We start from the raw sequence: 11,545 nt of genomic DNA on the forward strand, positions 1-11,545 counted from the left end.
TGCGTGACTACAAACACAACGTGATTCATTGCCACAGAACTTGAACTCTATAACGGGCATCTCGTGATGCAAAGAATTCCAAATAAAATTTAAGAAACGACCAACGTATTTGTCGGCTTTTCTTATACGCCCCGTCTCACCTATGAAAAATCTTGTAACCTAAGAATGATCCCACAGAACTTCCCGAATAAATATAAATGTACCTCATCATCCTATCTAGGTTTGGGATATATGGACTCAAGTCCGCCCATAAAGGGCCTCAATGGCTCAGGGATAATGACAGAGCCGTCTTCTTGCTGGTTGTTCTCAAGTATGCATACGATCATTCGTGGTACTGCACAGGCTGTTGCATTTAGCGTGTGAACAAACTGTGGTGGAGCGAGGTTGCTCTTACCCTTCTTAGGATTTGTTAATGCTGGTTCTGTAGAACGAAACCGGATCCCAAGACGACGACTTTGATAGTCTGTACAGTTTGATGCACTTGATATCTGTCCGCCATTGAAATGGGATTAGATGATTTCAGAATAATCAAATGACCACATAAATGTTTGTATCTCAAAACAAAACTTTGAAGTAGCAGATTTTTAAGCCTGTGAAACCAAGAACAAGTTTTCTTCCTTTTGTCTTTTGGGAGGAGAGAGAGAGAGAGAGAGAGAGTTGTAATACCTCCCCATATCTTGCTAAGCCAGGCATCCATGCCTCAATATCAAATTTACGATAAGCAGGCGCACCTAAATCCCCAGATGCCATGTCCAAAGTTCTGTCAAGATACTCAATGTTACCATAAACACAGAAAAGTCGAATCATCTGAACAATCAAAAGGTTGTGTAGAAGTACTCACTTGTAGTGTAATCCTAGTGATGAGAATAGGTCTTCTTCAATTCTTATGAGTTCTTCATGGTAGAAATTACTTTCCTCTGGTCGGCATAATATAAACATCTCCAGCTTGCTGAATTGGTGGACTCGATACAGACCCCTAAACAGAATAGAAAACAATTTATTGTACGATGGACAAGATCCAGAGTCTTACAGAATATTCTCTACATGCACACAAGACTATGAGAGTAAACCCTGTCCAGAAGATTATGAATACAAAGCACGGTATCTCAATCTTTAAGAGGTGCACAAAACACATCAGTTTAGTGGAACTGGTAAACAACCTTGCACAGTATGGAGATATTGCTACAGCAGAAGTGTAATAAAAATAAATTTTGGACCACTCGTTTAGAGAATTAATACAATTGATAAGAATACTTTCGGTTGTCCACAAAAACAAAGTAAACCTAAAATGCCAAAGACAATAAATGATGCCATATTTTGAACTGCACGCAGCAGGCAGAACGCATCTTATTTAAGATTTCAACCTGTCACTTGCAAACCAAAACTATAGAAAATTAAATTGAAAACTGGTGTATGCATTCACATATTCCAATCCTAGATTCTTGTGAATAGAAACTAAACATTGGTTTAAACGAGAGAGCCAACCAGTGAACCCCTCTCACCATCAGGCATGGAAAAAATGCTGTTAAACTTCAAGGCACATAACACCATTAATCATTTTGATGTTCATAGAGTAATATATAAAGCCAACCCCTTTGGGTTGGATAGAATGGATAATTAAAGAATAATCATATTCCTCATGTAAGCATATTTGGACAGTTACAGGGCCAAATTGGCAGCAGCCGTTTAGGAAAAATAGGAATATTAAGAATAATATGGGACCAGAACCCAAGTGGTTCGAGTATTTTTCACAAAGAATACAATGACAAGAAAAGAATAGCGTGCTGATAATTTACCTTGATGCTGTACCTGCAGCGCCTGCCTCAGTACGGAAGCAATGGGAAACTGCCACATATTTCAAAGGTAACAATGATGCAGCAAGAATAGAATCCATATGAATTCCACCAACAGGAATCTCTGCAGTGCCAATGAGGCATTGATCACTATCCTCAATAGAATAAACCTGTTAATATTTAGCCAGAGTTAAGACAACATTTTGTTTCTAGCAGACAATGAGAAAGAGAATGTATGAACCAACCTGGGTATTTGCTCCTCGGGGTTGGAAACCACATTTTTCAACAATGGAGGATCTTACAATTTCTGGGGTTGTTAAAGGTGTGAAGCCCCTTTTCATTACTTCCACGAGCGTCCAGTTAATAAGGGCCATCTCTAGGAGTACTGCTTCATTCTTCAGATAGTAAAACTTTGAGCCACTGACCTGTAGAAATTAGCAAAATTTTAGTTGCATAGATAAGAACCCAAACCCTTTCCCTTGTTAAATGGATCCAAGGTCCATTTACACCCAATGTTTTTGGATATAGCATAAGGATTAGTTTGATTTGATACAAGCATGACCTAGAGGATTTATAAAATCTTCCAATAATCTCCAACTCGGTACAAAGTCTAAATTAAATGCTGAGACTGGAAATTAAATGGCATGATTTTCTTCGTTTCCATATACGAGAGACACTTCAACACATTAAATGAGACAAAGATAGTACCTCTGAAGCAGCGTCAAAATCAAAAAGATCTAGTTCCTTTCCAAGTTGAAGGTGATCCTTGACAGGAAAGCTAAACTCACGTGGGCTGCCTACCTACAAAAGGTCACAGAAAATGAGGAAGAATGCATAATGAACATGGACTACAATACCTCCCTCCTGCGTGTGTGCGGGTGAAAAAGAGATAGAGAGAGAGACCATCTTTCTTATGGTTGAAAAATCCTCTCCGCCTATCGGGACATCAGGATGAGTCATATTTGGTATACGTTGTGCTTCCTGCTGAAGCTCATCAGTAAGTTTAAGCAGGTCTTCTTCCAAAGAAAGAAGCCCTTCCTTCAAATTCTTTCCTGAATGCAAAAGACCACAGTTCTAAATAACTCAAATCTAAATCAGCACACCAAGTAAAAACAATGAATAAACAAAAGAAGGGCACAATGATACCTTCATCTATAAGTTTTTGACGCTCAGATGGCTCCAACTTTCCTTTCATCTTGTTTGCAACCACATTCCTTTCCCCGCGAAGCCGTTCAACTTCCTGCTTTCTGTGAGTAACAATTAGCTACATAAACTGAGAAACAAAACAACACTTTTCCAAAACTTAAAAACAACAAATTTCCTAACTCTAAAGCCAATTGCACAACATGACATAAACCCCGTGAAGCAGTTAATCAAAAAACGAATGGCCTGCAGCACTTGTAAAGATTCAGCAAATCAATAAATTAGAAAAGTTAAAAATCCGACCTTTTGAAGATTGAGCATTTTGTGGTAGAGCTCAAGCACAAGTTTCAAATTGGCATTGGAGTTCCTCTTCTCTATATTGGCCGCAACCGCATCCTTGTTGTCCCTTATCCACTTGAAGTCTATCGCTGCTTTCCATTGCTGCTTCACACCTGCATCTCCCCCCAAAGAAAAACACAATATATTAACCAGAAAAATAAAAAATTAAGCTCCAATTTATTCAAACTACAAATAGGGTTGTGAAATGATCGAACCCTTTTCATCTGGGCTTGTTTCTTTTGGGGCTGCGGTGGCAGTTGCCTGTGCGGCCGGGGCTGAAAGGCCTCTGACGAAGAAGGGCGGAGGAAGTGGAAGTCTTTGTCTGCGGCTATGGCGGCAGAGAAAGGTTTGGGAAAACGGTTTGAAAACGGAGCGGAAAGAAGAAGAAAAGGAAGGTGGAGGAATTGGAGCGAGCTTCAGGGTTTGCAAGGTCGTCCCGCCAAAACCCATTGTTTAGCTGCAGAGTGCGAAAACCTGCTTCAATGGGTGACACCGAGAGCGAGGGGACTAAATTTATTCCCAATTTATTTTCAAAACCAATTTATCGACTACATTTTTACATTTTGCTTGCGGAACCAAAAAAAAAAAAAAAAAAAAAAAAAAACTCATAGTACTATTCATTTTAACGAAAAATTATATTTTTAAACTAAAAATTAACGAAAAATCATACTTTTAAACTAAAAAGTAACCTTAGTACTATTCACTTTACCTTTTATTTTGTCATTATCATTAAAACTCAAAGTTTTCCAGCCCTTTTCATTAGTTTTCCTTAAAAAAAAATAAAAAAAATAATTTGAATTAGGTCCAATTTTATAGACTACCATTTGAAATAGGTCCAATTTTTAGTGATTTTTTATTTTTGAAATAGGTCCAATTTTTAGTTACTTTGGACCCATTTCAAAAACCCAAAAAAAAAAGCCCCCTCTTTATCATTTTTACATTTTTACATTTCTACTAATTAATAAAATCCTCTTTATCAACCAAAAGATGATGAAAAGACAAATTAGTCTTCTATCACACAAAAAAAATGATGCGCAATAATGTAATTTCATAGGTCCAAATTTTTTTACATTTTTATATCTCTACTAATTAATGAAACCCTCTTTGTCAACCAAAAGATGATGAAAAGACAAATTAGTCTTCTATCACACAAAAAAATGATAGGCAATAATGTAATTTCATAGGTCCAAATTTTACTGTTTTTATTGAAGCATCATCTACAGGTGATGTTAAAATACATTCAATATTAAAAAAAAATAATAATAAAAAAAAAAAATAATAATAATAATAATAATAAAAATAAAACCAAAAACAAAAACCTCCCACTCCCCCCACATTCTCTCTCTCCCTCTCTCCTTCTCACTTTCTAAAAAAATATGTTCATACACACAAAGTGTGTAGGGCAAATGTTAGTATATATAAATAATCTTTGTTTAGTAATGGCAATTCAAATCATTAAACTCGATATGAGACAGATTTGAAAATGAAAATTCGGGTAATTTTATAATATGGTAAAAAATTGCGAATATTATGTGGTTACGGTTTCGGATATAGTTACAAGTATCTCATTCGTATTTGTTCCTGAATCTGTCCTGAATACTATATAATATAATAAAATATAATATAAATATATACATATATTCATAACTATTGAAATTAGGGAAGCAAACTTTGTTGCAGATGTTATCACCTCGTGTGGGCATACGTTAAATAATCTTCATGTTTGGGTTGGCTGTGTTCCTTCTACAACTACCAGTGCCTTGTTGTTTGACTCTAGGGGCCTTGGGGGTTCCCAGGGTTTTTCCCTCTCTTAATTTAATTTTCTTCCTCAAAAGAAATAAATATTGAAATTATTTGATCATTTGTTTCGTCTTTCTCCCATAGTAATTGTTGTATTTGTTTTTGTCATCCTTTTCCTTTTTTTCATGGGACCAATTTGCTTTAATTTGCTATCATATATGGCTTATCATAAACACTTCCGAAAAGTTTTGTTATGCTTTTGATGATTTGGATGTGGATATTTAATGACAGAATTAATATCTATTAAATTTTAATGTGTTTCTAAATGAATAATTTTTTGACATTGACGAAGATGGATATAATCATTAACCAATGGTTAATTTGCGGTTATGGACATTTTTAATTTTTCTGGTTACTTGAATGGATATGTTATTCATTTTCTTATTCAAATAGAGGTAGAGATGGCATGGCAACGGTTCGGTATAGAGACGAATGATTTTTGAAGTACTGCATTGTGAAGCCAAAAGATTTATATTTTTATAAGACATATGATAGTTTAATTCGAAAATAAATTTTGAAAATGAAAACATTGAAAAACATGTATGGTATCAATATCTAAAATGTATAAATTCGTGTTTGGTAGTAATGTTTTGTAATATAACTAAGGTATGATGGTGTTAGTGGTAGAGGTTGCGGTTGCGGAGTACAGCTGGCAGATTGAACTCAACCCTTTAATCCAACACAATTCACTTTCAAAAATTCAAAATTCAGATGAATGTTTAACGGGTCATGTCGATAACTGTTGGATTCTTTCACAACCTGTTAGTTAACGATTGGTTTTAGGTCAAATCGCGAAACTGTTAGCTTTCGCATACAAGAGCAATGATTGTTGGAGTGATGATAATAGGGGGTTGCATAAACCTATGGTAGTGAACTAGGCCAATAGTGGTTAGAGTTTGCAATTTGCCAAGTCTCAGGCTGAACAGTATGCAACAGTTCAGCTCCTACTAAAAATCTGAGGGTATTTAGGTGTGAAAGCATCCCTTGAGGTTCTTCCTTAGAAACGGATGGGTTCAAAAAACCGAAAAAAATCAAACCTAAGCCAAAAGAACCAAACCAAAAAAAAATCGAACTGAAATTGGTTGGTTCAGTTTCGGTTTTGGTGGTCCAGAAACCAAACCGAGCCAAACTGAACCAATATATGTTATTAATTATTTAATATATATATTAGGGTAAATTACACAAAACTACCTCAACTATAGATCGCATCACAATCTCATACCTCATGTTTTAAACATTGCAATGTAATACCTTAATTTATAAATTTGTTGCAATGTCATACATCTGTTAATTAATCTGTCAAATTGACCGTTAAGTGATGACGTGGCAATGTAGGGCCATATTTTGCTAACATGGCAGTCAACTTGTGTCAATGGTCAAACAACTAATGTAAATATTTAATTATTAAAATTATTTTAATTCATTTAAATATTATTTAAAAAAAAAAAAAAAAAAAAAAACCCCAGCATGACACTTACCTCACCCATCTCCTTCATTCCCCATAACCCAGAACCACCATCCCACCTCTCTCTCCCCTCTTCCCTCCTGTATTTTCTCTCCTTTTCTCCCTTTCACGCTACAACAGTGGCTCCACCATCGTCTGCAAGCTCCAAGCTCTAGGCTTCACGAACCTCGTCCTCCGCACCCACACTAAGCTCGACCTCAACCTCAACCGCCAAGTCGAGACGTCGATTCCTTCTTAGCCACCGAGAAACCCTAAATCGTGATCCCTGCCAATGCCATTCACGTCAATAACACCGATGCGGCAGATTTCATCGCTGTCAATCTCTAGATCCAAACCAATGTCATTGATGACACGTACCAATTCAGAGTCAAGAAGCTCATGTTCCTCAACTCCTATTGTATTTACCCCAAATTCACTCCTCAACCCATTCTTGATTGTTTGCTTAATTTGGTTTCTTTTTCTTTCTCTGATGTAAATTACATGGCTTTCTTTGATTTTCTTGGCTAAGCCTTTACGATTTAGAAATTGAGGTTTTATTGCTTTTGCAGAAATGGTGGTTATGGGTTGATGTGTGGTGAGAGAGAGAAGTGAGGGGAATGATGGGTTGGCTGGGGTGAGGGTCGTGAGGTTGAATTTTTTTTTTTTAAATAATATTTTAAATGATTTAAAATAATTTTAACAATTACATATTTTTATTAGTTGGCTGCCACGTCAGTAAAATATAGACCCTGCATTTGCCATATCATCACTTAACGGTAAATTTAACAGATTAATTAACAGAAGTATGACATTACAACAAATTCATTAAGGTATGACATTACAATGTTTAAAACATGAGGTATGAGATTGTGATGCAACCAATAATTTAGATAGTTTTGTGTTATTTACCCTATATAATAATTATGATATCATATACAAATACTCATATATATTATTAATCACTGTCATTGCAAAAATATGCGGTATTTCTTCTGACCAGTTTGTAATACACTTTTGAGTAAGTGTGAACCATGTTGAGATTTGTGAAAGCTTTGCACATTTGCATTAACAAATGTCTGTCGGGTGCATCCATAAATGTTCAGACTTATTTTTTTTTTCGATATTCCAATTTTTTGCAGGTTTGTTCAACGAAAGGTAGGGGGTTCATCTGTGTCTGATTACCAAAAGCTTCAGACTGAATTGATTGTCAGGCTTGCAGAAAAAGTATAGCACACTTTCAGCAATATACCAAGTAACATGCATGTTTTTAGCATCATACCAAAAAACATGCACGCTGATCGTCAGAATAGCAAAAAAAAAAAAAAAAAAACAGAAACCGAACTAAAATCGCATTGAAAAAAATCAAACCGAAATTAAACCGAGCCGAACAAAAATTGAAAAAAATTGAACCGAATCAAAATGAACCGAAAATTCAGTTTGATTTCGTTTTGACAAAGAACCGAACCGATTAGAACCGAACCCACCCATATTTGAAACCTCAACTTCCCTTGGTGTCCGCATAAGCATGCATCTAGGGGGTGAGCTTTTAGTGGGTCTACTGACCTAAACCTATTGGGTTGGCCAACATATTGAAATTTTACATAACCAACCCAATCGATGTCCACCCCAATTTGCATGTGATTCAATATAAAAAGGAAAAGTTACAACCGAATATCATCACTTCACATTATTCCAATATGAAAGACGGTGAACAGAAAATGGAAGCTTTGGGTAGCGGAAAGAACCTCCAGTCCTATGCATTTTTGCGTCAAATAAAATGTTAAAATAACTCATGCGTAGCATTCTGTGATACATAAAAGAGTTAATCGTTGCATGAGGTTAGTAATAAATAAAACAATTTAAAATAACCAACAAACTTTTATGTTTTAATTTTTATTTGTAGAGTTCTAACGAAGGGTATATTGTGGAAAGCAAAATTTTGTTCTTTTTTAAGAGAATTACTTTCTTAGTTGTATGTATTTCTTGTTAAACTCGGGTGAGAGAATGAAAGTATTAGGACCAATAGGAACCTACTGATTTAGTTTCACGATCCGTGGCACATGCAAAATATGACATCCGAACCGTTCACTAACGATCGTAAAAAACACAGCGAGCGGACGCTGTGACCGTCCGATCAGGCGGCGAGGCAAATCAGCAAATGCGAAACAACGCGGTCCGCGATTCCGCCGCCAAGTTGCGTTTGTTGAACAAGCACTATATTTACAGAGAGAGAGATACGAACTTTTCAATTCGCACCCAAGTTTCTGACGACAGAATCTCCTCTCTCCAAATCCAAGAATTCGCTTCCGTCTTCTCGAATCTAAGAAACCCAAGAGGTAAGTCTTTCTTTTCGCTTTTCTGTTCTTCATCTTCTTCGATTCAATTTATAGCGATTGCTTCTGCAATTTTGAATTAGGGTTCTTGGGTTGCGTTTCAGATTGGGATTTTGTAGAATCGAATTGGGTTTTGATTGTTGGGGTTTAATTTGTGGTTGCAGATGGCCCGTACCAAGCAAACCGCTCGCAAGTCCACCGGAGGCAAGGCTCCAAGGAAGCAACTTGCTACCAAGGTCCGTATATACCTCCCTCAAACCCTAATTGTTGCCCTCTTTAATCTGCTTTGTTTTCTTTCAATTTGTTAATTCTGTTTTGGGATTTTCTCAGGCTGCTAGGAAATCAGCTCCCACCACCGGAGGCGTGAAGAAGCCCCACAGATACCGCCCTGGAACTGTTGCTCTTCGGTATGTAATTGAATCCGCAATTACCGACCCAATTAATCTTAAAATTTGTAATTTTGATTCTGGGTAATACTGAAATCAATTAAGATTCGGTAATCGATTGTTCTTGTTTTGTAATTCGAATTCTGGGTATTTTAAGACGTATGATTTTATGTTGCTGGATTGTGATTGTAATGTGTTTGTGAATATGCCGCAGTGAAATCCGCAAGTACCAGAAGAGCACAGAGCTGCTGATCAGAAAGCTCCCATTCCAGAGGCTGGTTCGTGAAATTGCGCAGGACTTCAAGACTGACCTGCGTTTCCAGAGCCACGCAGTCCTGGCACTGCAGGAGGCTGCCGAGGCGTACCTCGTTGGGTTGTTTGAGGACACTAACCTGTGCGCCATTCATGCCAAGCGCGTCACCATCATGCCGAAGGATATCCAACTTGCCAGGAGAATCCGCGGTGAGAGGGCTTAAGGGATGAAGAAGCAGAACGGAAGCGCTTTGATTTGATTGATTAATGGGACTAGAATATGTTGTGTTTTTAGGGTTTATAGTTTCTTTTGTTTAATGTGTAATCTTAAGAAATCGAGACATGGTTTTCATTGGTTGCAATTGTAATTGTGTTGAACCTCTTCGAAGTTCTATTGACTTGATAAATGCGGTTTGTATTTGTAATTGTGAGATTTTGCAGTATCTGTGTTAGTCTTCTGCCATTTTCCCGTTCGATTTTGGCTGATTATAATTTGTACAAACGTCCCACGGTTCGTCTGCAGCCAGGTTCAAAAGTTATTCATTAAAAACCTGAAACCTTCTATTTTTTTGTTCGGAGAAAACGTGAATCTTTAAATCAAGTGAAAATTAAAATATATTTTTTTAAACTCATTAATAACCGACAACTTCATTTCTTTTCTTAAATTCAAGCTATTTTATATTTTTCTTATTTTTTTAAGAAAAACAAATAAAAGGTTATTTAAAATTCTGAATTTTAATCAAAAATCATCTAATAACTTATGATAAGAACAAAAGAAAGAAAAGGAAAAAAATAAAAATAAAACAAACCAAAAACGCTTGCAAGGCACACGCTAACCCATGTTCAGTTTTTAAAAGAATGTCTATGTTCAATTTCATAAACAGTCAATTTAAGAAATAGTGCAGTACCTGTGTTCAGTTTCAAAATAGTAATAGTACTAGTTTAAGAAATAATGTAGTACACATTTTCAATTTCAGAAATACTCATTGTTCATTTTAAGAAATACTGAGAGAGTGTGTGATGGACACCTGGATCCCCCACGTCATTTTATTATATTAAATCCCTTCTCAAGCATTTTCGACCCCCTTTTTTAAGCAAGCAAAAGGAAGTTAGGTGCTTTACATTAGTATTTGTTATGTAATGATTAGTATAATGGTTTCTCGTATAGGAGAAACTTGTCCTGAGAATTTTTGTGCGCAATCAAGGCAAGACGGCTACGACCCTGCAACGTATTAGTGAGTGGATTTTTTCTTTCAAGTATATTATATTATAATTATCATAATTGCTTTTGAATGTTTGTGTGACATGCCATGTCTTGACTTAGAAAATATAAATGTTTAAACAATATTATTTTATTAGTATCTTGTGGGTACAAACTGTGGCGTACTCATACTTGTGCCTTATCTACTCACTATAAATGTCTACATGGTGTTTTGTTTATTCGTATTGTCCGGATCAAAATCAGCTTCACGTGTATGTTTACAAACGTCTTTACATTCACATTGAATCCATAGTAGGTGCTAGCTTATCCCTAGATTGCACTAGGCAACTAGGACGACACGAATGTACGTGCTTAGTGCCAGCTTCACGTGATTGTAATATTGGAATGTAACTTGTATACCCAACACGTTCATGTAGCTACTTTCTATATCACTTGTGTGCTTAATGATTTTAATGAGCATTGTAGATATTATTGTTCTTAATATATATGTTGTACTAGTATCCTTAGAGATTATTACAGTTATTTTGTGTACTTTGCTTCTTATTTACTAGTAGTATGATTTCAAAACCTATACAAGTTTTACAGTGAGGAGTTAATATTTTATTAAAATCAACGATTTTACAAAACTTTATTTTTGAGCCCACTCACGTTTTTTTTTTTTTTTTGCACCCCTCTAGGACCTAGAGGTTGAACTCTTGTGGTGAAAAGAATAACTGCCTTTAGCTGACCAGCACTTCCAATAATGTGGAAAGTTAATTTTTTGTCTGTATAAATATCCGTCCTTTTAGGATGAGAATATTCTTTACTTTATGATGCACTCATACTTATCCTCT

The 11,545-nt window shown here is 36.0% G+C and overlaps 2 protein-coding genes across 4 annotated transcripts; one reads left to right on the plus strand and one right to left on the minus strand.

Moving 5' to 3' along the window:
- Window positions 1-24: 24 nt before the first annotated feature.
- LOC137749246 (serine--tRNA ligase, chloroplastic/mitochondrial) lies at window positions 25-3,858 on the minus strand. 3 transcript variants are annotated; one of them, XM_068489353.2, is made up of 10 exons: window positions 3,491-3,858; window positions 3,240-3,388; window positions 2,940-3,033; window positions 2,697-2,845; window positions 2,502-2,594; window positions 2,039-2,218; window positions 1,797-1,963; window positions 842-976; window positions 667-760; window positions 25-488 (listed from the first exon to the last, which is right to left on the minus strand). In XM_068489353.2, exons 1-10 carry the CDS (start codon window positions 3,723-3,725, stop codon window positions 213-215), a joined length of 1,572 nt encoding a protein of 523 aa, XP_068345454.2. In that variant the 5' UTR covers window positions 3,726-3,858; the 3' UTR covers window positions 25-212. The 3 variants fall into 3 exon arrangements, with proteins under 3 accessions (XP_068345454.2, XP_088542317.1, XP_068345460.2); XM_088686191.1 differs by having other exon boundaries at window positions 3,240-3,394; window positions 3,491-3,798; XM_068489359.2 differs by lacking the exon at window positions 3,491-3,858 and having other exon boundaries at window positions 2,940-3,040; window positions 3,240-3,381.
- A 4,560-nt stretch (window positions 3,859-8,418) lies between these two features.
- LOC137739462 (histone H3.3) lies at window positions 8,419-9,915 on the plus strand. Its single transcript, XM_068479038.2, has 4 exons — window positions 8,419-8,855; window positions 9,017-9,088; window positions 9,183-9,259; window positions 9,453-9,915. Exons 2-4 carry the CDS (start codon window positions 9,017-9,019, stop codon window positions 9,712-9,714), a joined length of 411 nt encoding a protein of 136 aa, XP_068335139.1. The 5' UTR covers window positions 8,419-8,855; the 3' UTR covers window positions 9,715-9,915.
- Window positions 9,916-11,545: the final 1,630 nt, after the last annotated feature.

Source organism: Pyrus communis, chromosome 15, assembly GCF_041283825.1.
Source record: "Pyrus communis isolate YQ-2024b chromosome 15, ASM4128382v1, whole genome shotgun sequence".
NCBI lineage: Eukaryota > Viridiplantae > Streptophyta > Magnoliopsida > Rosales > Rosaceae > Pyrus > Pyrus communis.

Excerpts from the sequence above, each read along its gene's own strand:
- LOC137749246 (XM_088686191.1), bottom strand. The coding sequence starts at position 3,725 with ATGGGTTTTGGCGGGACGACCTTGCAAACCCTGAAGCTCGCTCCAATT. Across the intron at positions 3,395-3,490 it reads AACAAGCCCAGATGAAAAGG|ATGCAGGTGTGAAGCAGCAA; the intron begins GTTCGATCATTT and ends CTTTGGGGGGAG. Across the intron at positions 2,219-2,501 it reads ATTTTGACGCTGCTTCAGAG|GTCAGTGGCTCAAAGTTTTA; the intron begins GTACTATCTTTG and ends TAATTTCTACAG.
- LOC137739462 (XM_068479038.2), top strand. The coding sequence starts at position 9,017 with ATGGCCCGTACCAAGCAAACCGCTCGCAAGTCCACCGGAGGCAAGGCT. Across the intron at positions 9,089-9,182 it reads GGAAGCAACTTGCTACCAAG|GCTGCTAGGAAATCAGCTCC; the intron begins GTCCGTATATAC and ends GGATTTTCTCAG. Across the intron at positions 9,260-9,452 it reads CCTGGAACTGTTGCTCTTCG|TGAAATCCGCAAGTACCAGA; the intron begins GTATGTAATTGA and ends AATATGCCGCAG.